General features: G+C 39.9%; 1 protein-coding gene across 2 annotated transcripts in view; it reads right to left on the bottom strand.

Moving 5' to 3' along the window:
* Positions 1–3301: 3301 nt before the first annotated feature.
* Positions 3302–26071, bottom strand: part of VSTM4 (V-set and transmembrane domain containing 4) — a 32697-nt gene continuing 9927 nt past the window's right edge. Inside the window, exons 3-8 of one of the 2 annotated variants that reach the window (XM_063405698.1) lie at positions 25723–25791; positions 24816–24923; positions 22299–22332; positions 17266–17378; positions 16700–16761; positions 3302–5929 (exon numbers count right to left, since the gene is read on the bottom strand). In XM_063405698.1, the coding sequence (XP_063261768.1) occupies positions 5804–5929; positions 16700–16761; positions 17266–17378; positions 22299–22332; positions 24816–24923; positions 25723–25791 (512 nt within the window). In that variant the 3' untranslated portion in view covers positions 3302–5803. The other variant, XM_063405699.1, reaches the window with a different exon arrangement.

Below are 26071 nucleotides of genomic sequence, written 5' to 3'. Positions count from 1 at the left end.
CAGGCTGGCATCAGCCAGCACTTGTTGGCTTTTGTTGTGTAAGGACTCATTTGCCACCTTGTATAGCAGCCTGTGTGTTCATGGGCTCCTCAGAGCCTGATTATGAGCTGAATATATACTCCATACCTGGGCTTATATTTACAGATCCTTCTCTGTGGCAGTGCTGGGGCTGTGATAAGTGGGAGGAGGCCCTCTAGAAATCTACTGAAGCAGGTCTAATTGAACCAAATAGACCAGCTCAGTAGAGTAGAAAATAGTCCTTATATATCTACCAGAAGAAGATAATGACCTTTTAAATAACTGAAGCAATTTTATTTCAATACCCCAATTACTCTGAACTCTCAAATGTCAAAGTGCCAAGCACTTTCAAAATAACTTAATTTAGACATTTATAGCACTTAGACACTGCTAGTTTCTTATCTAACCTAATTATGGGTTGTACAGGAAATTGCAAAGCATCCCAATTAGTGTTATTTTTTATAGTGATACATAGGAGTGCCCTTTGCCATTTGCTGTAATCATGTGCATGGTGATTTACTTATTTTGGCTTTTGTGTTAGTTCCTCTTCTATTCTCTGGTTGCTCTTTGAGAGCAAGCAAGGAGGAAGTAGAGGTAGAAGTGAGCATAGCTGTGTTTGCCTGAGGGATTTGAAGGGCATCTTTTCCTCTGAGAGCAGAGTACAGTTGCAAAGCAGGACCGTTTAAGATGAAGAGGGGCCATGTAGAAAATAACAGCTGAATAGCAAAGTTGTTGACCTTCCTCTGACCTTGAGTACTTAGGCCATGATTCTTGACTTTGCTTATTCAGTGTAGACCTAGATTTAATAATGTCAGATCATATCATTGGAGAAAGAAAAACATCATCTTGCAGTTGATTGCACACCTCTAAGTGTCAAAACAACCCACTGAAAGACTACAGAGGAGGAAATTTCACCGAGTATAACACGCTTTAGTGTGAGAAATGCAGAATAAATGGATTTAGCTCTTTTTAAAAGGAACAGCAAGGCTAAATTAATCCCTGGCCTAACTCTCTGGCTTCAGCCCCACAGGAGTAGTTCAGGAGAAAGAGATGTGTAAAGCTGCTTAACCGGTGGCCTGAAAAAATCCCTTCACAGACAGCACTGAGCAGTTTTTGTTTTAGTCCCTATGCACATCAGGCAGAATCAGAGGTAGAGGAAGTGGTGCAGCACCACTGAGCAGTATTCAGTGACTTTTTATTTGCTTTCATGGTAAGGGGAGATCGTGCATCCAGTTACTGTTTCAAAGTAGCAGCTGCTGCCCATTCCCATGTGGTTTTTTGCCCTGTATATTTTATGCGATGTCTTTGTTCTGTGCTGTGCTACTCCACCCTCCCCAGTGTCAGCACAGAGTTTGTCTTAGCAGTTCTAGAAGTTCCTGCAGGCCTTTTCATTCCTCAGGATAATCCAAAACTGTCAATGGCTAATTTCTCCAGGAAATATGTGGGAAGTGGGTAGTTGTGCACTGCTGTTAATTGTGCCCAAGATGATGCCAGCCTGGAACAGGAAGGCAAAAGCCCCAAAGGTGATCTTGTCTTGTCACAGTTCTATGTACAAAGCCCACAGCACTCTTATGTTCTCGTTCACTTCCTTATGGCAAAATACTGCTACAGACAAATAGATAGGATTTTAAAAAAGCCTCACTCAAATTAAGTCCATGAGGTCAAGCTTGTGTTTGACCAAACCAGTCCCTTTCCCCAATGTTTTCCCCTAGCCAGGACCAAAACCCAAGTGAGATTGCCTAGGGCCTGTGTGGACATGACCTCCCTCTCCCCTGGTGTGAGATGCAGGGGCAGATCCTCACAGATCAGGTCTCAGATCCTCACAGCAGGGAAATACAGCTGCAGTTACTGTCCCTGTTGTGTACTAAAATCAAAACCTGAGCAGATCCCAGCAGGAGGCTCACCAAGGGCTGCCAGAACATTTCTGACCACAGTGGTGGAAGACTGAAAACTAGTATCTTTCACATCAGTGCAGAAAACTCAGATGACCACTTATTATGCAGTAAAATTCAGAATTTTATCTCTTACCCTGGCAGGTTAGACTGAAGCCAAAAAGGATCTTTGCACCTGGATGTCATTCATTAGAGCTGTTTTGGAGAAGCCCTCTAAAAACAGAATTGAACCTACAAATAAAACATTAAATGCAATCTTTTCTGATCTGATCTGAGTCCTTCTTTGCTAGCAGCACCTGGCCAAGCCCTGGCTAAGGACACAAGTTTATTGAACTTTTTAATGAAGAGGACCGCACAATTAGGTTACAGTTATACTAAAACAAATAATTTGCTTGCAATTGCAGAGGTAATGACATGCTGACCACACCTACCAATTAGAAAGTTGTAATAAAGAGTAATAAAATACCTTTTCCTTGGGCTGCAGGTTCAACCCCCACACAGCCTGCGACACTAATATGATTTACTCCTATTTGCTGATGGAGGTTTCTAGTAATAAAATTTAATGTGGAGGAACAAGGTGCATTTAACCAAAGCTGTAAACATATCTAATTCTATTTAAAGCTATAGGGTGCAGTACATTAACGTTTAACAATCTGATATAAAATTGATGTGAAGCTTATAGAGCTGTATTTGTTAGGATTTCAGCACAAAGCCAAGTTTAACCAATGACAACAGAAGGAGTAACCACTATAGCGTGACTCAGCAGACTCCAACTGGTGCTTAATAAGGTACTAAGAGTCTTCATGGGAACTCCTGCCATAAAAGAACTGTGGGCCACCTTCAGCTCTGCTGCTGTTCTGCTTAAGCCAGAGAGAGTTAGGCCAGGGATTAATTCGGCCTTGCAGTTCCTCTTAAAAGGAGCCAAGTCCATTTATTCTGCATTTCTCACACTAAAGTGTATTATACTCGGTGAAATTTCCTTCTCTGTAGTCTTTCAGTGGGTTGTTTTGACACTTACAGATGTGCAATCAATTGCAAGGTGATGTTTTTCTTTCTCCAATGATATGATCTGACATTTTTAAATCTAGGTGGACATTGCATAAGAAAAGATATAGGAAATGTCTGCTTGGGAAGATGGGTGATCTCCTGAGTAATATTTCTGGCCTTGTTTCACTCAGCTGGTCTGCTGCCTTTCAGGATTCTGCTGCCATCTGAAGTCAGTTCCAAATAGAAAACATTTGCAAAGCCTGGAGTCTTCTGCAGAATGAAGAATTTAATTTCAAATAAACTTTCTAAATGCTGTGTAAGAGATAAACACAATTCCTTCAATCCAAGAAGCAATATCCTTCTCTACGAAGCAATGAATCCTAAAGAGAATAAGACAACAAATCTTACAAAAAAGGTAATTTATTCAGTTCAATTAACTATTATTTGGGGGAATTAGATATCAAACATAAACACAAATATATATGATATTAATACATAAAGAATGGTATTCATTAACATGCTAGGCATAAAGATTACAGAAGATTCTTCTGAACAATGGGCACAATGGCCATTCTATGCAAAACAAATGTTTGTAACCAAACCTGAAAGTTTTCACAGTTAAGTGGTCAAATCATTAATGTGTTAGGATTTTAAATTCCAAAGTAGCAAATAATAAATTCTATATTCTTCTAAGGCCTTTTGAACAGCTGTCTGCACTACAGATGTCCTCTCTGAATAATCAGTTAAACTGGCTGTTCCAAAGCTGATCCCTGAATGTGGAATCACTCATTAGCACCAGTTTGGTTTTGGTCAATGAGTTGATTGCTGCTGTCACTGTAAGTCCAACACCTGATCAGAGAACAAGGAAAGATACCATGCCCTTTTGGTGGGTGATTAAATCCTGGGTCTGGCAAAGGTGAAACAAACATCTTTTTTGACAGCTCACAAACGCAAACATTAAAAATGCAAATAATTACTAGCAAATCTATTGATGAAAGCTGGCCTTAGTTTGGAAAGACCTGCTTTGATGAAGGAATAGAATTGAAATTAGTACTGTACATAATGGTCAGCCTGATAAGCTTTTCTTAAATTCCTTTTTATAGAAGAAATTTTTATCCAATGTGGAAGAAGATGACTGCATTTTATATTTACAGATCCTGACTAGACAGTAACGCATTATGTGTGCTGCCTAATCTCTACCTATCTCTCTGTTCAAAAAAGTTACAAAGCAGTTGATACAGACTTGCTTATTCTGGTGAACCCCTCCAAAAGGCAGTGACATGCTGTCACATGGTTGCCCCTGGATGCATGTCTCCATCCTTGATTGTCCCCCATCCTCCTCTCCTGCATTCCCATGCAGTAACAGGAACCAGGGCATGCATGAGTGTTCCTGTGGTGATTCCCAGCTGTGCTCTGAGCCCTGGTGAGAAGCTGGTGAGAAGCTGTTCTGTCCCTAAAAGGGACCTGTGAAGGAAGAAGCAGCTTGGACCATCTTACAATGACTCCAGAACCCAAGGAGTGCTACCCAAACTCCACATTAAATACTGCTGAATGAACAGCCTGTCATGGGGACCCCTCACAGACCTGGAGAAGACCTGGCACATGCCAAGTATTGGCCCTCCATGACCTGATGGTGACCTAAAGAGCCCATGCTTTTTCATCTCCATGAGCTGCACTCAGGGGTTAAAGCTTCCCAAGACTGGAAAGATGTTGGGTATCGAACTCTCCCTGAGCTTTGGGGAAATTTAGACAGTGAAGATACATGAGCTTGAAAACATCAGTCCAGCTATTCTTCATGGCTGAAATGCCTGGGATGGCACAGAATAGCTCATTTTCCATGAATGTGTATCTAAGTAAAAAGAAGAATGCCTTCTCAGTTATCAAGAGGTAAAGAGAGAGGAATGTTATTTTGCGTCCTCACATTAGGCTCATTTCCCTGTCTCCTGAGCCCTGGTCCTTCCAAAGAAATAATTCCAAAGTCAGCAGGGCTCTCAGAGTCTGTTCCAATGTGAAGGAGAAGCTGTGGAATTTTTTCCTCTAGATCAGCAGCTCATTAGTGCAGGCTACAGGAGAAAACTTTTGCAGGTTTGGAAACACCAAACTAAACCAAGACCAAAAGCAGTGTCCTGGTTCTCTCAGTTTTTTACTTACTATCAAGTTTTTCCTTTTCCCAAACAGAATTTTAAAAAATCAAATCCTAGGAGATGTTCTTAAGCCATGAATATTCTTCCTTAAATCATGGGGGGTTAATTATAAATGTTTCTTTCAGATTATTTTGAACTATTTTATTTCAAACACCATACTAAAAGTCATGTAAGTTTTTAAAGACAATGTCATTTAGAAAGGGAATTTGAAAACATAGAGAACAAACCTTTTTATCTATTTCTGGAGAAGGGGGAAAAAGGAGAAAAAGTAATTTTAGCTTTTCCTTGGCTGTAGAAAAAACTCTCAGCTTTACTGGGTTAATATTTTTCTGATGGGACAAAAGGCATTAAAGTGGCAATTTTCCTGGTCAGTGGTCTTTTCCTTCAGTAGCAGGTTGATGGGCATGGATCCTGCCATTAGTCCTCCTGAGGCTTGCTAAGATACTGATGTTTGTACCTGGACTCATCACATAAACATTAAAGAAGGAATAATGTTTAGTGTTAAAAATGCCCCAGGTTGAACTTCAGTCCATTTCCAACAGAGGTATAGAACACTACAAAGGGTATCTCTGGGATGTCACTTTTTGACCAGCTGCTTTTTCTATGATTACTTTCAACTGCATCATGTTTAAAAGTCTCATAGGAAAAACAGAAGTGCATGAATGGAAATAAAAAAATAAGGACATTTGTATGATTTTTATAAATAAACAGCACAGCAAGAATTAAATAGAACACAAAGTACAATTACACAGGCATGAACTATTACAGCTTGTTCTCCTCAAAGAGTATCTGTGCGTAGACTGTCATACTGGAAATGCCTTTGGCTTCCTGAATTGGCTTCATCAGTTCAAGTTCAGCATATGTTAAATTCTCCTCTGCGATTTTTGGCTGCAAAACAGAACCAACAAATTCATTATAATGTCGTTACCACTGAATGGAGATACTTTGTAACACTGGGTATAGTTCCTCTCTCACCCATTCTAATTCTACTGTATTGTTAATTGCTTTACTCTGCACTGGAGCTAGTTCATAGAAGATGAAATAAAAATAATACTAAAAATAAGAAACAGGGCTAAGTAGGATTTTCAGGTTTGCTTCCAATTTCACAAACCCAGAACATTTTGACAATTCAAATATTACAGATTTAAAAGATGTAAGCAAAATATTCAGCCTCCTTAATATGTAATTTCCAAACTTTATTTATTGCAGATTTCACAATTTGAAAGATATATGCCAGATTTGCTTTCCAGCTGTAAACCTTGGACCAGTTACATCTCTAATCACATTCACTCATGGAGCTTCTCAGTATATTTCTTAACAGAACCAAAAGATGTTAAAATTATACAGAAGGCAGAAAAATGGACAGAACTACTGCTGTTCCAGTGGAATTTCACCATTTTTGCCAAGCTATAGATGAGTTCAGAGTTTAGAACAAAGGCCATACCACCAAAACTACCTGCTGTATTACATTGATTGAGTTTGACTTAAAACTACAAAATTTAGCTAAGGGAGATGATCAATAAAATTTACTGAACAAATTTCTTGTTTGTGGCAGAAGCTGCCTACTGCTATTGGTGGCTTCATCCAGCCTCAGGTGGCTTAGAGGAGGAAAATCTTCTATTGTGCTCCTCTGTGTGTTTTGTCACAGTTGGGAGTGGGTTGTCCATGTCTAATTCACCTCGGAAAGTGTTGCAACAAATAAGAGTTGCTGGGGAATTGAATGTGAGACCCTCAGTACCTAAAATGGATTTCAGTTCATCTGTAGGAGATTGAGGTCTATGTTCCCTGAAAAAGAGTGAAGTTCTACAGCCCTCTGTAAGTGAAGTACTGGAGAATTTGTTCTTTATCTCCTTGAGTACTGTGTTCTACCTGAATAACTGGTGCCCTCAAGTGAAGTGCACAGGACAATTAAAAAGCCAAAACATTTCAGCCATGCAAAGTTTTGCAGTCACCAGAAGTAACCATGAAAAGGTTGCATCTCTCAGACTAAGAAATGCTTTGGCAGTTGTAAACTTAAAACAGGTTCAAAGTTCATAAACCAAGATTTTCCACACAGTACTTAAATGTTAAGAAGAAATTGTAAATATTTGCCAAGGCCAAAAGCTTCACATTCTATTTATTGCTTATGTATTCCTGATTTAACACAAATGATTCCTGTTTCCTTGAAATGTGTTTGAATAATTATTGTATTGTCTTCTGCCTAAAAGGATAAGCATCTCACACCCTCGGAAATCAGTCCCTGTGCTCCCCTGCTTCCTGTCCTTTGCACTGCTCTGGAGGAGCTCCTCTCCTTTTGCCTTGACAGTTGCTCACACTCAGCATTTCAGGTTGTTTCCATCAGGGTGAAAAAGTTTACACTTTTGCAGCATTAATTTGATCTTATTTCTTCCCTGCAGATCAAATCCTCAAAAATTTGTGCAGCTGCTGCTGCAAGTGGTGTCACTGAAGTCAGCCAATCTGTGCAATGTGAGTTCCAGCCCTGTGCAGGGCACTGCCTGCAGGACTGGCACCTCTGCATCTCACTCTTCAGAGTCTTCCCTCCCTTCCCCCCTTCCATGTGTCACCCTATTTGTTCTCAACTTCTGGTCCTCATTCACTACAAAATGCTCTGCAGTTGACAACACAGAAAATGTCCTGCTTTCACTGAATTCTCCGGTGTAATGTCAAAAGGAATTCCTGTGGATCCAGACAGATCTTGACTGTCTGAAGAGAAATCAAACATATATTTTCTTTGTTAATATATTAGGACTGAAGTGCATCACAGTGTTTAGAAAGACATCTCTCCTATCCTGGCCTTGGCTTAAAGACTTAGAAAAAACTCCCGGTCAACTGCTGTGATGCCTGAAAAATTTTTATATTGCCGTTTTCTTTCTACCCTGAAAGTATTAGCCTCAGTTTCTAGGCACTTCAGTTGTTCCTTGCTTTTATATTAAGTTAAAGATTCCTTTTGAGATTTCAAATGGTATGTGCCTGTCTATTCAGTTATGTAGTACAAAAGCTAAATACAGGAGTTACATTGAGGATGGACACCACAATAACACCAACAAATGCTGAAGATTTTATTTTGAGTGTATGACAGTATATTGAGTCTCTGTTTGAAGGTATTGGGAATTTTGATGCCCGCTTTAGTGTCACATTAGACCTTCAATGCATAATGATACACTGCATGTGAAAAGCCTCCTAAAAATGAATCTGATACAACTTTTGAAACAAAGCTGTCGGTCACTGCCAGAGGAAAACTCTGCAATTCCTAAGTCTGATGCAGAACATCTGCTGAGGTAGAAATATTTCCATTGTTCTGTAGGAACCAGTTGTTCAGGACAAGCTAAATCTGTATGTGTTTTCCCCTTTACTGTTTAATCGTATTTCTTGTTATGTTTCCATTTAGAAAATGCCGCATGTCCTAAAATAGCCACCCTAATGCCCAGCTCATGTAAATTTTAGAAGTAAGATTTATGAAATCATATTGTCCAGGTGTTTTATTATATTATCTCAAAATTGCATTGTTTTTCAGTGTAGATTATCTCTTTATTCTTACCTTATTCTATTATGTTTGGATATGAAAAATAACACTAGATTCCCTAAAACAAGTCATTGGGCAGTAGTGGCTGATGTGTTGCTTTCATACATTTTTATGATGTTCCTATAGTAAATATAATTTCATAAAGCCAAAACACACTAAATAAATAATTGCATCTAGAAAAGCAATAAAACCAAATAAAATTAGTACTTTCATAAGTGGAAAAGGTACTTCAATTACTGCTACAAGCAACAGCACACCATAAAATGTGTAGAATAATTTCCCTTATGCATATTTCTAGTATGTAATAATTTGATTGAAAATATGAGGAAACACACAGGAGGTTCAAAATTGTGAAAGGTATACAGTTTTCAGCAAAAGATGTGTAATAACAGTGCATGGGAGCCAACAGTACTTTAAGTACCTGTGGTAGCCAGGTTTTTATTCCATACACTCTTCTGCACTTCATTTATCAACCACATGTTTAATTTAATTTTGCTGGTTTGTTTGTCCAAAACCAACTTTTTTAAGCAGACGGGAAAAAAAAACCCAAACTCTAATTCTACGATTTCATCTCTCATTAGGATTGAATATTGTCTTGGCAGTGTTAACCTGGAACTGTGCCACCACCTTCTTTCTGGAACAATTGCGTGACTTTAACAATTGGTGTTATAGGTGGGATGGAGGGTAGGGCAGAAGAGGAAGAGACAATGAATGACTGGCCACTCACCCCTCTCTCTCTGTCCTGGCTCTTCCTCTAGGAGACCATTGGGATTTCTAGGGCTACAACATCCTTTTCTAAAAAAATTGCATCATTGTTCTAAAATAATATTGAAACAATTTCTTCAAGTAGGATTCGATTCCAATGTGGCATTCCTAGATACTGTATTTATCTTGTATGTCTGTTTTCTCATCTTGGGATCATATACTTTGCCAAAACATAAATTTGGAAGAGTTATGATTTTCCAGTGTATCTTCTGGCAAATGCAAAATGATTCCTCTTCCCGGTTTCTTCCAGTTTAATTTTAGTTTATTCCAGTCACAGGGCTTCCCACTGGCAACTATTCCAAAGAGTTCACATATAGGAACATTTTCCTTACTAAACAATCTGCAAGGTTTATCATGTGAATATGTAAAAGCAACTAAAGTATGTGTATATATTTTTTGTTTTTATTTGGTTTGTCTGGTATATAAATGTGTTAGAAATTAACTAGAAGGATTGGGGTTTTAATCAAAATTATTCTGAATTTTATGCCATAATTACCATTTATGTCAATTTTGCTTCTTCCAGGTTTAGCTAGTTTGTTTCTTGGCAGCCTCAAGGATGTTTACTGTAAGCAATGTCAGACTTGAAAGTTCTTAGTTTTAAAGTTTTTTAAAGCTTTAACTAAGACTACTCTTATCCAAATTTGTAATTAGGTATGAAGAAAACAAGAAAATAATAACCTCATAAATTTAACTTCTCTGGAAAAACAACTGATGCCAACTTGCACTTGGAGACTGCTGCAATCTCACTGTTCCATGACCACACGTTATCATGAAGATGACAAACCCAATGTGAATTTTTAGTTTACTATCAAAAATGAGCAGAAATAGCCTGACTTCCCAATTCATTTCAGTCCTAAATATCTCAGAGACTATTGCTGCAGACATTCCCCTTTGAATTCAGTGTCTATATAATCACATGTAATGTAGTTTTTGTTTGAGATATGATACAGAAAGACTTTTACATAGGGTAAAAAACCCCACAAGTGAAATTTTCAGCAGTTTTCTGGATTCAACAAGTATATTTCCCAAATTGTGTACATGGCAGTGGGGTTGGAACTAGATGATCTTTAAGGTCCCTTCTAAAGCCATTTTATGATTCTATGAAATTCCAGTCAGAGCTTCTCATTATTTTTAGTAACTCCGGTTTCCTGCAGTAACACTTGAAAATGAAACTCCACCCTCACTGGCGTGCCCTGCACTCATGGGTGAATGGATTAGGTCAGCAGGGATCAAACCCAGCCAGCTCTGCAGATGTTTGCTGGTGTGATTGCCAGTATGTGGCAAATTGCCACCTGTGGCCCAGCCATCCCTGCTGTTGGGAGGGCATGTGGTGCCCAGGGATGCTGCAGCAAGTGCAAATGGGAAAGGTAGAGTCAAGAGCTACTGCTAATGTTTGTTTGATCCCGGCTCTAGGAATTGCACTTCTCACCACGTTACTCCACAGCACCAAGCAAGCAGCCTTGCCCAGGGCCATGAAGGAGCTCTTCTTAGCAAGCACACTCTGAAACTACCATTTTTTTTCTCTCCCTTTCTCTTGCAAAAGCCAAACTTGACTCTTTGGCCTTTTTCCTTTAATGTTTGAGAAGCATCCTGTTTTGTAGTCACAGTCAGTAAAAATCTCCACAGAAAAAATGCAGATCGTGTCCAGATGGCACAGCTCAGGAGCATCCAGTGTCACTGCTGAGCACACTCCATCAGAAGGTGTCTGATGACAGGACTCCCCAGGCCAACTGGTTGGGCTGTGTTACCACAGGAAGAGATTGTTGGCTGTCTCTGTATGCTTGCCCAGAAGGGTGGAGACTGCCTGCTGAGTGCAGCCTAAGGGAAAGGGGGTAGCCCATCATCTCCTCTGCACATCTCCCTTTCAAAGCATCTGTTTTTTACAGCCCTGGAGGGGATGGGATATGGCTGCCAGCCTGGCCATCACTGAAGGTCAGTGATGGAGGTGAAAGTGAGGATGTGCTGAAGCAAAGATCCAGCATGTTTGTGGATGGGCTGCAATTCCCTTGTCTGGGCCACCAGGACACTGGAGAAAGCACATGCTGGCAGTGGGGTCAGGCAGGAGAAAACTCACTGTAGCTTCAGAAAGGAAAGGATTAGCCTTTGACAGTCCTATTTTTAAATCTACATTGGAAAATCTCTCCCTTTAGAGGATGTGGCCTTTCTTGTGCTGAAATCAGTAGTTTTCCTGAGGGCCACAGATACACTTAGTGCCCAAACCCTATGCATTTCAGTGGGATGACTTCCTCATTAAGATAGTACCATAACTCAGAAGTCAGAATTTTTTTTAAGAGCTTCAAGTGTTTACTATGTCAGTGACTTGATTGCTAGCAGAAAACCAGAGATTGCTCTGGAACAGAGGAGCTCCAGAAATTACTTCTGCAGAAGTTCTGAAGTTAGATCTGCAAAATTACTTATCCTTTAGAAATCTGCCCTACTGGCCAGTAAGAGTGCTGAAATATCAAGACAGACATTCAGTTCCAAAGCTAAGAAATATGACAGTGGAAAATATGGAGAGTAGTAATTATGTCTTTTAGTGGCATTATCAGTTAAAAAGTTAAAAAGTTTTCCCACTAAGATGACTATTTTTTAGTCCCTATAGCATAAAATGTTTCCTATACTCCCTGAGAACAATATCCACAACAATCTGTGAAGACTCTTCCACCGTTGCATCTAAATTTTGTTATTGAATCCCAAAGAAGTTATGGTTACAGAGTCAGGGACAAAGATGATTTGGTAAGTCACACTGAATGAGTTTTTGGGGAAGAGCATCCTCACCTTTGCTCATGCTCTATTGCTTTTACAGTTGCAGCTGTTCCTAGATTCTAAACCAACATTGCTGGAAATCAGGTTGATTCCTTCTTATCATTTAAAAAAAGCCAATGAAGTAATTAAAAGTTTTCACTTCACTGGTGACAATTCTGTTACCACAAATGTGTCATCACACAAAAATCATCTACTGCGGGATTTTGTAAATACACGAGTCTTGACACAGATTCAACAAGAAATTTTACATATTTATACAAATTATTCATTCTTGGGAGTAAAGATAGCAACTTCAATCTGAATGGGGAAGCAAGCATAACCCAGTAGCTTTGAATATGTTGAGTACCAAGTGTCAACCTGAATGTGCAAATAATATTCATGTCCTACGGACATCTTACATCCTATGGAGAAACTGGAAAAAAAGAAAAAGAAAAGATTACTCATCTTATAGAGAGAGGAATTTGAGGACTGAATGGAAATATTAAAGAATAAAAGGAGTCAAGGGAAAAACTGTTCACCACTCCTTTGTATATCACATGTATGGTCTTACTGGAGGTCTGTGGAGATCAATAAGAAATTAAGAAATTGGGAACTCAAATCATTGCTCTTTGTTACATGTTGTGCAGGAAGCAACTCTTCTTCCAGAGGCTGGCGCAACTTTTAAATTAAAGTCATCCAGTAGAAGGGAAGACCCAGCTTCAGAATTCAGAAATTACTGAGCAGATGTGTTCCACTTCCTTTTTCTTTCTCAAGAAATGAGCCAATGGTACCTACAGTTAAGACTACTGAGAAATCCTACTAGTTGTGCAAAAAACTGACTGCTAGAAAATTCCCTCCTCCTTAGATAACCATTATCCCTTCCTGTTTTTCAAGCAGCTTTTACATCACCATCATCAAGAGCAGATCTCAGTAATCATGTAGTGCTGAGCCACTGGTGATCCAATCCATGCTGCAATAAACAATGCTGTATGAGCTGAAGGCAGAAGGATGCTTCTCTTAAATAGCTCAGTGCTATGGTCACTGAGAGGACTCTGCTCCAGAAGTCACACAGGAACAGCATGGACTCTGTGGTGGGGAACAAGAGAAGCCAGATATACTCTATTCAGCAGAGAGGTTATTCAAGAGGTCAGCCACTGTAGGAACAGCAGAAGCCAACTCTTGTAGACTGGTACAATCAAATGGACGTGTTTGAGGAGCTAAGCCCAAGGGGATAATTTGTACTACAGGAGATATTTACCTGATTTCAAAGTGTGATATCCATATGATACAGCAGAGTGCATGTCAGTGGCAGAATCAGAAGATTCCACTTAGCCTGTCTTATCTGGGGAGGTATACCTCCCCTTAAAATTTAGTGTGAAAATGATGAAGTCAAAAAAAATGTTGCATAAGTAAACATTTGGAGTTTTGATCCAACATGAAGTTGCATCCTTTCCATTGGTTGCAGTGAATCCCACAGGAGCTCCTAAGATTGATGGTTTAAACCTTCATGAAAAGACACTAAAGCCTTTTCATTTAGATGATGTTCTGTAACTGACACTCTTGGGCTATGACAGCTAATCTCTAGGAGGCAATGAAAGGCTTACCAGAAAATTTGGTTGAGGAAGTAGAAGATTTATCTCTACCAACTCAACGGGCTAAGTACTTAAAGCTAGAGCAGAACAGCCCCTGGAGAGAAGAGTTTGTGGGCCCCCAGAATTTTCTTCTTTGTAATGACTCTCTGTGCTTCTTGCATGCTATAAAAAACATCCCTTTTGCATTTCAGCATCTCTATTTCCTTAGCTCTGTACACATTTCTCATTGATGCTAATAGAGAATGACACTGAGGGGGAATATTTTTGCAACAGGGGGAGCATAGAATTGCTATTCTGGCTAAAGCAAAAACAGTATGACTTAAGCAGAGTATTTAAAAGGCTTTACTCAAAGCTGTGCAATTGAACTTGGTATTAGGCTTTCTCTCTCTCTCTCTTTTTTTTTAATTTTCATTGAGATTATGTCAGTATTTTATCCAGGTTATTGTGTTCTTGTAAAATTATACTGCAACCCACTCTAGCACGTTAACAACAAAAAAATTTCTCTAGTTTATTATAAACATCTTTCAAGAAACCAAAAGCATATGTCCTCTGGAAATAATTTTGCTGGTATTTAGGCTATTACAAAAAAATTTCCCAAAACACTGGAATTATTTTGTAATGTTCCTTTACACTCTAGCTTGTTAGCTTAGGTTTTCCAGACTATTCTCCTGGTGCCCCACTATAGTCCCCTCCTTGGGTTGCACAGGGAAGCTGCAGAAGTAGCCCAGAAACTCAGCAATTTGTGTCTGTCTTTGCAGTAGTGATTACGTGGAAAGTGTGTGCCATCAGTGAAAAAAAGACCTAGTGTAGACACCAGCTGTGCAATCATTATAGTTGGAAAGAAAAGGTTATTTTATCCTGCAGAGATTTGGCAGGATGATGACAATTTTTTTGCCCCAAGGCAGATGGAAAATATAAAATCTGAGAATTTTCTGAGAATTAAAATGGGGAGACAAATTTGGTAAAAAAAAAAAAAAAAAAGAGTTTCATTTAGATGTTTTTGATATGTCTTTTTCTCTGTATTTTCTGTATTTTATATCTTTCGTTATACTTCTTTAACTTTAATTAGTTTAATTTTCCTCACTGAAAAGAAGTAGTTTAAAAGCAAAAAGTGTGGATTATTTTTTCCTGAGAATACAAAAACATAGACAACAGTGTTGTAAAAGGAGGCAAGAGGAACAGAATTGGGAAACTGCTCTGGGAAGTGCCCTGCTCAGCCTCTGAATGTGCCCTGTAGACTGACTTTGGTTGAATTTACTTTGTCCCTTAATGCACTTTATTGCTAGGTGAGTCCATATTTGTTGGATCACTTTTTACTTAAAACTAACTCACGTCCATAGACTGTGTATCTTTTGTGAGCTGCTGCATCTCTCCAGGTGCACTCTGAGGTGAAATACGAAAGGGAAGAGAGCAACATGTGGAAACAGCTGCCAGACTGAAGTCCAACAGCAAGGCATTAAAACAGAGTTTACTGTCTTCATGCAGCGTGTGGATCTTCAGTTGTGCTAGGGGAGACAAAGCTGATTTTGTGGTTTGAAAAGGTTTTACTCCTGCTCACCTCCAAAGTGTCTGCACAGCAGCAAGGGAAGAGCCAACAGCTATTTTAAGGGCTATCCTTCAAATCATTCCAGAAAGAAAAAATGTCTGGAAACAGATTTCCTTCAAGTTTAGCATTGCTGATGTGCTTTGTTGACCTGCAGGAAGAGTCTGAGTGCTTTAACTGGTGAGAGCTTTTCCTAAGAGGGCTGAAGGCTCCCTGATTAGGCAGTGCCCAGTGCTGGGATTTACACCACGTGCACAGCAAAGGGTGGCTGTCACCCCTGGCCACAAATGCTCAAATCTCTGTCCCCTTTCACAGCTTTGGCCTGCCACAGTTACCTATGTCAACATGAGGCCTTTCTCACAGAGTCTGAAACTCTGCCTCTTCCTCTACCAAAGCCTGACCTGCATGAGCAGAGTCTGGCAAGAGGCAATCCCAGCAGGACCAGCAGAGGAAAAACGAGCTTCATATCCAAAATTCCTTAAGATATTAGCTGAACTGTTCTCAATCACCTAGCATTACACCCAATTATTCCAAGGTGTAAAAGTAGAGGTTATTTTCTGATAATTGGTGGAAGGTTCCCAATTCTAAGCCTCATCTGAAAGTGAAACCATCACATGGCATTTGAGTTATTCCAGGGGCATCATTTTAGGCACCCACGTTCACCTAATATAGAGAGTTGGTCTTTCTGGGATCTCTCTATTGCCAGAGAAGCTGGAAAGAATTCCCAAAAGGCCACTCAGAGCAGTAGTCTGAATTACCAGGAGTATCAGGCTCCCACTCTTAACTCATCTCTCTTTCTATTGCCTACACAGGGAGCACAGCAGACCACTGCAGCTATAGGCATCCCAAGTGAGCTGGTATAAACCTGTGTCACTCCATTACCACTGGACACCTTGTCCAGGCATTGCTTTGTCATAAAAGCAGAGAAACATCTCGCCATCCATCTGATTTGTCTGGCAAGTATCTGCAAGGGTATTTTTCAATCAGAAACTCATACCCAAGAGGAACTGTTATATGAAGGGTTTTTCCTTGTATGAGCTATATATATCCATCTTATTCCTGCAATTCAAGGCATTCCTGACTTACACCAGTGAAATAAAAAATAAGGCTTCCCATTTCTCACTTGAAAACTCTCAAAAGAAGTGTGAACAGTACAGTTATGATTCTGTCAGTAACTGGTTTTTTTTTTTTCCAAAACACCAGCTGCCAGAAGCACGTGAGAATGAATAGCAACTTTCATTTAAGGACAGGCCAAGTTTGTAGACATAACAACTGTTAGAATGCTGGAAAACATAATCCAGCGTAACATAATACTCAAAATAAAAAGAACCAACATAATTCATGACTTGAAAAATTATTATTAAAAAAAAGGACCTGTATGATTTTTTAAGGCAATTTATAATATCTGAACCTAGAGTTCCGGCAACATTACAGCATTTGTATTGAGAGAGAAGAACATGCAGAAAACTATGTCATAGAAAATTACTCACCAGGATCAATTTTCTTTGAGGTTTCAAGAGCTTGGGCTTTGGGAAATTATTGGCAATTGGAGCTACAAAAATAAATATTAAGGGATCATTTCCTTATTATTATTATCATTCACTGTCATTTTTAGTATACGCATTAGCAATTTATAAATTACATATTAATAGCAAATTAGAAACAAATGCACATACTTATATATGAGTTTGACCATATTTCAGGTATTTTACAAGGAAACATAATGAATGTTTTGAATTAGAAAAATTCATAAGATTAAAGAATCTGATATTCAAGGCATGCTGCTTGTATGCAAACATCAGAGCAAGTATACCCCCTGAGAACTGATCATTTGTGACCTAACCCACAGCAAATCTTCAAGTCCTTTCCCTCCTCCCTCCCACTGGCTTGGCACTGGCAGCATTGCTCAGAAAGTACACCCAAGAGTTTGTGAGACTGACCCCGGGGATGCAAATCCTCTTGAAAAATGAAGTGGCAAAATTCCTGATGTCCTACGCTCTGCTGTCCCTCCATGGTTGTGCTCAGGATTTGAAATACCTCTGCCTCTTTTTCATACCTTTTGCTGGGATGGCTGGTGGCTGCTCCAGTTTCTCTTTCTCTTTCTTCTTCTTTACCTTCTTAGGCTGTAGAGGAGACATGCTTGTCACACTGGTAACTGTCTCCCCAGAGCTGCAAAGCACAGGTCCAAAAGTGAGGGGAAAATGAATGCAATGGAGGGAAAGAGAGTTTGTCCCTGTGAGCTCATGCAAACACATCACCTTCCACTTGTGGGAGTCCATGCCCAACAACCTGAATTGTGATCTGGGTATATAATGAAAAACCTCTTACAGGGATTGGAAACCCTGTGAGTTTTGCATTTTTTCAGCTGTATAGTATGGCTGTGAAACTCAAAGAGTTTCACTCACCTTGGCATAGAAAATGTCAACTGTCCAGTTTAAACAAGACCCATTTCATAGCACCTATTCCTTAAAAGCATGTCTGACCCCACTGCTGCACCCAGAGTGAACTTTGCCACCTGCCCTCGAGGGTCAGAGGCTCAGACAGATTAGAACAGTTGCATAAGCTCCCATGGGAATGTATGGAAAAGCAAAGTCTTCAATGCAGACTCTGGGCTAAGACCGGCTGAGGGACTGGGAGAGCATGCAGTCTTCAGGCAGCTCACAAACCCACATCTGCAAAATCCGGCTTCTTCAAGGGGGCCAGTGTGCCCAGGAAATATAAAAAAAGAAGCTGTGCTGCACTCTCTAACTCAGGCATTCTCCAGTACATCTGTGCTGAAAAGGTGTTTTTAGCTACAAGGGAAAAATACAGGTTACACTGTAAACAGACTCCTATCCAAGAGAGCTTTGGACTATTAGAGTTGAACATCCTGTAAGGCTGGATTTTTCACCCTTATCACCTCCCAGAGGCTGAGCTCAAAACCCCTGCTTTGACTATCCAGGGTCTGGATGTGCACTCAGGTCACAGCGATTGTCACTGCGGGTCAGCTCAGCTGTGGGAACTGACTCTGGGGGGCTCCCTGCTTGCAGCTAAGGGAAAAACATCTGCTGCCTTAAGTGGTAATGAAAGGGATCTTAACTTGCAGCTGGGGTGGGGGCAGAGTGCAAACCCTCTAGTTATGATGGCCACAGTGATGGAGGGGACTTGGCAAGCAGTGGCTGCTCACCCTGGGGAAGGTTAGGGCAGTGTGGCTGTGGGGACCTTTCTCTTCTGCACTGAGCTCCACCATGTCATGCAACACAACCAAGGTCTCCACAGTCATAACAATGACAACACTTACTGCACTGAATTTCACATCTTTTGTCCCAAGTTCCTGTTCCTCTCCAGATTCTTTTCCATAATGAAACATTGTATTAACAGAATAAAATATTCAGACTGGGCCAAAGACTTAATGAAAGTTAGGATGTCTCAGCTATTGCCCACACAAGAACAACAGAATTACACAGTTTTACACAGTTGTAAATCCAAATGAATGTCACTACCATTGGTAAAATCACCCTGGATTTTCACTTGTGTGGATTACAAAAAGACTCTGGTTTGCTGATTTTCCTGAGTTCTGTTTTGTGTATTCAGTCAAAAACATAGGTTTGCCACCAAACTTTCTAAAAAGTGTTTAAAAAATAAAGTATGTTTGCAATAACAAATTATTGCAAACAAAATAAATAAATCACAACTTATGTAAACTGAGGGCTGGATTGAAACAATTTCTAAGTCTCCCTGCTCTACTATGAACCTATCCCACAACAACCATTTGTTTCTATACCAAAATCAAGATGAAATGGTTTCAAACCAGCAGAAAATGAAACTGTTCTGTCTGATTTCTTTGCTGTACAAACAGCAAACTAGCAAGAAGAAAAACTACCAAAAAGGAAATGGGAATGATTTTTTTAAATGTTTTTGGGTTTAATCATCCAAGGTCATTAAGGCAGACATGTAACTTAAAGATGCTGTTGTGCCGATATAATTTATTTAAGCACAATATATGAAAAGGCTTAGTGTCAATTCACTGCATTAGTTACTATTCCTGCTTTGCCAGGAAAAGTGAAGCTACAAAGAAATGTACTTGAGGGTTGCAGGTTTCTTTTAAAAGCCAGGGCCATGCAGGGTTAATTAATTCTGGGAGATACTATAACTATACTTGCTGTCTTAGAACTGAGCTCCTCAAACCAAACAAGGAGGCTCAGAGAAGACTCCTTGGCTCTGAAACACTGCCTCTTTGTGACCTTGTCTTGTTCTATGTCTAAAAGGAGAGTTAGTTTTTTATCTCCAGCTCCTTCTTCAGCCCCCTGACTTCTATTTCAGTGGTGTCACATTGCGCATTTCTTGAAGGATCTAATGAGCTTTTTAGAGAGCAAGAAAAATACAGGGGCTTGGGGAAGTAACCTGTGGAAGGTGTGTAATTATCGTGGAGCCGGGGCAGCAGCTTCCCTGGAGGTCATGGCTGTTGCAAGACCTGGGAAACTACTAGAATTTTGGCTTTGCTATCCCTATTAGAATCTAGGATATGGAACTTTTCCTGTTGTCATCTAAGTCAGCTATTTTCTCCTCCAAAGGTCTGCAAGGGGGTGACAAAAAATTCACTTGAGTGAACTGGGAGTTACTTGGATGTTTTCCAGATAGGAGAGCTGTGTGAAAAGGTGCCAGGGATAGCTACATTCTTGTTTCTGGTTCTGTGTGGCAGAATTTGTAATGTGAGACTGGCTTTGTGGAACCAAGGTGTCGAGATGGACAGCTTTCTGAGGCAAACACTTCATTTACCTCCAACTGCTTATCTCCAGAACAGTCACTGAAGGACTAGAGAGTTCAGGCCAACACAAATATAAAAGACAGAAAAAAATGTTCCTGTTTTCAAAGCTTCACCTCCTGGGGGTTTCTGGATACGAAAACTGGCAAAATGATCCAATAACAAGGAAAATAATATGAAGAAGGGTATTTAAAGAAAACACCAGGAAACGGAATTAGGTGGTTTGGAAAACTAAAAATAACTGTACTGTTTTATTTAGGTAGTTATTTTTAAAATGTGGTAAAGAAATGGTGTTTGGTCAAGTCATTTTTTTTTCCTTAATTTGTTATTGGTCAAGTAGCAAACCAAAACCTAAACATTTGCTTTGTTATACTCAGGAAATCTGGATTTAATTTTCTTTTCTACCACGGCCATTTTGTGAGACTTGGGGCAAATCACTTATCCCGTTGTGCTTTAGATTCCAATTAAAAGTAAAAACATCATTCTGATGTCAAGACATAAAATATTTTAAGATGCTTAGGTATTACTGCAGTGGGAATACAGACATTTCTTAGACATCAGACTATTAATGTAATTTTGAAACCGGATTCTACTCTGTGCTTGAAATATCACTAAGGGAGTTGGAGTTGAGCTTCTCTAATCAAGGCTGAATTTTGCACAGTAGTAATTTTAAATGTCAAGAATCTCACGCAAATTAGTTAATCAGGTTGGCCTAATGGATATTTAGACAGTAAGTTTTGGGTCTAAGTGTGTTGAATTAAGTTCCAAGACAATTTGCAGATGGAGAACAATGAGTTCAAAGGAAGTGATGCTTTGTGTTTTTAACAGAGGGTGGAAAATAAATGGTGCCAAGTGTGAAATATAACAATTATGATGCTGGTAACACTTTCATAGCTATTTAATTTTCATGTCCTGAAGTCAATGCACTTTAGGCATGCATTTGTGTGATGGAGCATTTCATTAGCATAACTTGTCATACTGAAATACATGAAACTGTGTTTTTATCCATATAGAGTCATGCATTCCTTTCACTTCTAGAGAATCTGTTTTATGGTGAAGAAATCCCATTGGCTTGTTTTCTCCCCACTATTCAGCCTCCTAAGTTCAGTATCACTGCTACATCATGTCTTCCCAGAGAGTCAGAGTTTGTAGTATGAGTTTTTATCTGACTGCCATGCTCCATTTTTTTTCAGTTGGGTCTCATTTTTCTTCTCTTTTTATGTTCCCTACCAGTATACTTTGATTTCCTCCCCTTCCCCATTCTTGTTTGTTTGTTTTTTTGTAATTCCTACTTTGTCCCAGCAGTTAATAAAGAATGGGGAAAGTGAAAACATGCAGGAAAAAAACCCAAAACTGCTGAGCTGTCTCAAAATTTCTGGGTGGAGCAATGGCTGGTCAAGGTCACAGAACAAAGAGCTGTCCTTGAATAGTGTGAAATTTTTGGGTTGTACTGGACCCTGTGTTGCTTTGTTTTGATTTCTCTTCCATCTGAGTGCCAGTTAGATTTAATACCGTGATAATGCCATGAGAATGCACTAAAAATCACACTGTTGGAGGATCTAGGGTATGCTATACTCAGCATTGAATCACACAGTGTCCAAAGAGACTATGAGAAACAGTATGTGATACCAGGAGGCATTGGATTTAAACTGCAAGGCTGGAAACACATGGTTTCTGTCACTGGAAACTGGGAAACAGCTGTGATCTCTGTTGTTATGAGGCATCCCTCTTTCATCTTTTTTGTTTGTAAAATATTTGTCATATATTTTTACTGCAGTTCCAGTCCAATATACATATGAGGAAAATTATAGAAAGGAAATCAGTTTTATAGCCACACCATCAGAAACTTCTGGCAGCAGGTGGTATTTAAAGGGACAGTGATTAACACTGCAGCAGAAGTCGTCTTCCCATCACTTGGGGTCTTACGCTGGGAACAGACTGTGGGCCTTGAAAATCTGCTTTTGAGCCCCACTCCATTCCTGGGCATGAGAATCCCTGGGTAAAATTGTGATTTGTTCTATGTGCATGGACAGCTTAGGTCATTACCATCCCATGAGATGTTGGGGAACCCTAGAAACTCACACAGAATGAAAATAGGCTTCTTCAGAAAGCAATTCAGAGCATCTAGGAGAGGCTTGTCACTGGAACACCTGCAGGACCTACAGCTAGCCCAGGTAGATCTCCCTTTTCATGCACAGCAGGCACATTCAGGAGTCAGGGATCTGCAACTATTTATGTTGGCAGAAGCATTTTTGAAAACATTACTTCTGTTCTTCGGCATACACAGCAACACAAATCCAAAACTGGTTCCTTGGTTTAGGGTAAAGAGACGTGTAATCTCTTACCTGTTCTGAGGGCATTTCACCAGGTAATGTTTCACTGTTAAACAAAAGAAAAAAAGGAAGAAAATGTGGTTTCACACAAACACAGTTTATGAGTTTCAAATGAGCACTGCAGACCTGTGTTGCTGAGATGGTGGAATTGCCAAGTTACACTGGGAGAGCTAAGGATAGTCACCATGCGTTGTATTGTGCTTTAAAGTGCAGTCTGACTCAAAGACATAGCTAGTCTTGGGAAAGGGGAATGTATTAAACAACACCAAAAATCTGCTGTGGAAATGCTGGGCAACACACATTCCAGTGGTCAGCCCAGCCAAAAGACAGCTTGCTAAGGAAAAGCACAGCAGGCCAGTAATTTTGCTTTGAAGACTTTTATTTCCCTTGTGGTGCCTGTATTTATTTCCAGAAGCCTGAAATAAACCATTGACCCACAGGAGCCATGGCTGTTCCTAATGTAAGTCAGATTGTGGCCACAGGCATAAAGGGATCCCTTCTGGGATCAGATCAGAGGTCCAGTCCAGCCACCACCCTCCCTCTGACAGCTGTGTGTGTGAGCTGTGTAAATCCTTCTACTTCATATTCCTTTGAGTCAGTAGCCCTGAGCAAAGGCTGCCTCCACTGCAGCCCTTTAGGAGCCAGGGTTATTAAGATGCTCTTTTGTGGCTTTGTGGTTCTGTGCCTCTCTTAAAGGACAGACTCTGGCTCTTCTGGTCAATTTACTGCCAATATATATCTCAGAAGGATGAGAGAGTGCATCCCTGGGTCATGATGTGAAGCTGAATGCAACACAGACATGTCTCTCCCTTTCATTCCCTGTTCTTTAAAGCACCATGAACACCAGACAACAGGGCACTCACATGACTATGTCCCTCTCAAGGAAAGTTTTCATATTTGGACTTAGCTAAAATCTTCCTTTCTAAGGGAGCTGGACATCTCCCAGGAGGTGCATTTTGGTCCTAAGGAAATGGGTGCTGAGAGCACCCGGAGCTGGGACTAACACTGGGACAGTGTTTAAGCCAGTCAAGGCAGTGCTTCCATCTCCCTGTCAGGCCTTTTTTAAATGTAGGAGAACAGTAGGCCTGATCCTTAGGGAGTAAGGGAATGCTCATGTACACTGCTGACACATTTTTGAGCACGCAAATATTCAGATATTAGGGTAGTGAAGAAAGGTTTTAGCAGCTCAGAAGAACCTACTTTTTCTCTTTTGTATATCCTTATACTATACTGTGTATTATTTCAATTTTTAGCTGGTGTTGGTTCAGTGTAAACAGACCTTTCCTTCAAGTTGCTTGTATGCTCACAGCAGTAAATTGAGAAAACCAAGCAAATTCTAACCCAAAATCTGCTCAAGAAAAACTGGGATACATCAGTCTAGTGCTTGTGGCTTCAGGGTGACTCACCACGACCAACATTCTTAAGTGTGGGTACTCCCTTGGCACAAAATCTTTGTCATCACTTAACAGGGTAGGAAGAATAACATTGATCTTGCTCCTTCCTCTTGGCAAGCAGAGTGTTGGGTTGTTAGAATCAGAGTTACCCTGCTAAGTGCACTACCAGGAAGATGGAGCCACAGCCTGAAACGTGTTTGTGGCCAGGCAAGGGCTTCTCTATACATCTATTTCTGGCTTACATGTCTTCTCTCTTGTGCATCTGAGTCACTCATTCCTTCGTGGGCTCTGTGCAGGCTGCAGAGGCAGCAAAGTCATGATTCTCTCCTGTTAACAAAGCAAGTCACTAACCAAAGTCCTTCTGAAAGTTTCAGAGGTGGTCCTTACACTCTCCCCTGACATGGTGGCTGGTATCTCATCCTTGCAGCTTGTGTGAGGTCTCCAAACAAAACACTTTTTAAATTGAAATGAAAGTAGAGCCTGCACTGGTTACTCCACAGATCTGAAATAGCACTTCTGTTTACAACAACACTGCTTTGATGAAGCCCCTTTGAGAACCCTCTCTGCGGCAAAGAATGAAACAGTAACCCTTGATCTGGAAATATTATTATGAAAAGACAGATTTACATGTTGAAATGCTTGAGTTTCATAAAATACGGCACATGAGAGAGTGCTAATAAAATTTCCCAAATTCCCAAGAATATTGACAGCTACTCAAGAAAGGAGAATAAAATAGAACAGGATTAATATTACTTTGAAACCTCTCTACATGTTTGGAGAAATGTCACTTGTGCAAAATTTTAGCTTCTGGTCAGAATGCAACTTAATGATTCAGCACTTGGTCTCCTCTGAAAGAAGTTCCAACTACATTCGACTTATGTTTGTGCAAAGGCAAGAGATTTTTGAAAAGTCCAAAGCAATCTTGAAGTTTTATTTCCTCTGTATTTAAAGGGAAGAAATGCCTTTGTTCTAATGTAGCTGGCAGAATTTTTTTCTTCCTACCAATTTTATTTAAAAATACAACCAAGGTAAGCAAATATTTCTTTTTCCTGCTTTGTCTGCATTCTCTTTTCCCCTCCCCCTGTCCCCCTTTTTGGCAAGGGCTTTCAGTCATCAAGAATGGCATTTTGCTCACCTGTGGATCTCCTCTTGCTCAGAAGTGACTGACAGAGAATGACGAGTGTAAAAAGGAGGACGCTGATGATTCCTATGGAACACACAAACACTGCGTACACGTACAGGTCTGAAACACAGGCACAGATGATGTCAGTGTTGCAGATGATGCTTTATGATGATAGGTCAGAAAAAAGTTACATCCACAAAATCTAAACAGACTCTGGCCCAAAAGACTTAGGGTAACAGTTCAGAAGTAGTTTAACCCTCTTGAAACTTTCCTATAGTATCCTGCTCAGTTTAAAATTTGGTTGAAGTCTGCACAAATGTAAATAGGCATAACTTATGAGTTGTGACTTTCAGGAGCAAAGGACTGGTTTGGCTGTTGGGGATTTTTTGAGCAACAACTCAAAACCCAAAAGGACTTCAGCTGGCTTATTTCCCAGCTCAAACAGCTGTACTTTTTTTTTTTTTTAATGGTAACAAAAGGGAAAAACAAACAAACAATGAAACAAGAAAAGTGGCAGTGAGGAGAGTGCTGAGTGGCTGAGGAAGAAGGAAGAAAGTCTGCAATTGCTTCTTCTGCTGGCAGGACTGACTTGAAACTTTTGTATCACTATTTTTTTCTTTTTCAAATTCAGCTTTAGTCTCCCTTCATGGAGAGTCTCCCTCCCTTTTATTCAGATGTTGTAACAGATTTCCAGTGGTTATTTTCCCATTGGCCATAACAGATATACAAAAACTGAAGCTGGACTCTTCCATTCTCTTTTGTCCAGTACCCCTTGTACTTTGTGGGATGATTTCTCAGGCAAGGCTGGGTTTGCACAGGAAGTGGCAGAATTGTTTGATTTGGGACACTTTAGTTGTCCTGTCCATTGGACTAAACTAACATCATGTATAAAAACAGTAGCAGTTAGATGTATCTTTACCTTCAAAAAACTTCCAAGCTTCATGGTTTTTCTTGAAAGTGGGATGATCAGAAGATTTTGATGCAATCACTGAAAAAAACAAAGAAGATATGACAAAAATTGTGAAATGTGTGGCATAAAAAGTTTGAACCTCTTTTAAGTAAATGTATTCTGTCTTAGACTTCAGTGTCCCAAGAGCTTGCTGCATTTCAATAAAACAGTTCAGCTGCACTGAATTGTCCTCTGTGTTTCAGGAGGAGGAGTGACTGCCAGTGTAACAGCTGTACAGCCTAGAACCAGAATCTAAATGCTCTGATTGCTGAAACATTGCTCAAAACCCTCTCTGCTCTCCTCAGCCATATTATTTATG

The sequence above is a fragment of the Prinia subflava genome, chromosome 9 (genome assembly GCF_021018805.1).
Source record: "Prinia subflava isolate CZ2003 ecotype Zambia chromosome 9, Cam_Psub_1.2, whole genome shotgun sequence".
In the NCBI taxonomy this organism is placed as follows: Eukaryota; Metazoa; Chordata; class Aves; order Passeriformes; family Cisticolidae; genus Prinia; species Prinia subflava.
The sequence above is the reverse complement of the archived record's forward strand: the minus strand, read 5'-3'. Positions and strand labels throughout refer to the sequence as shown.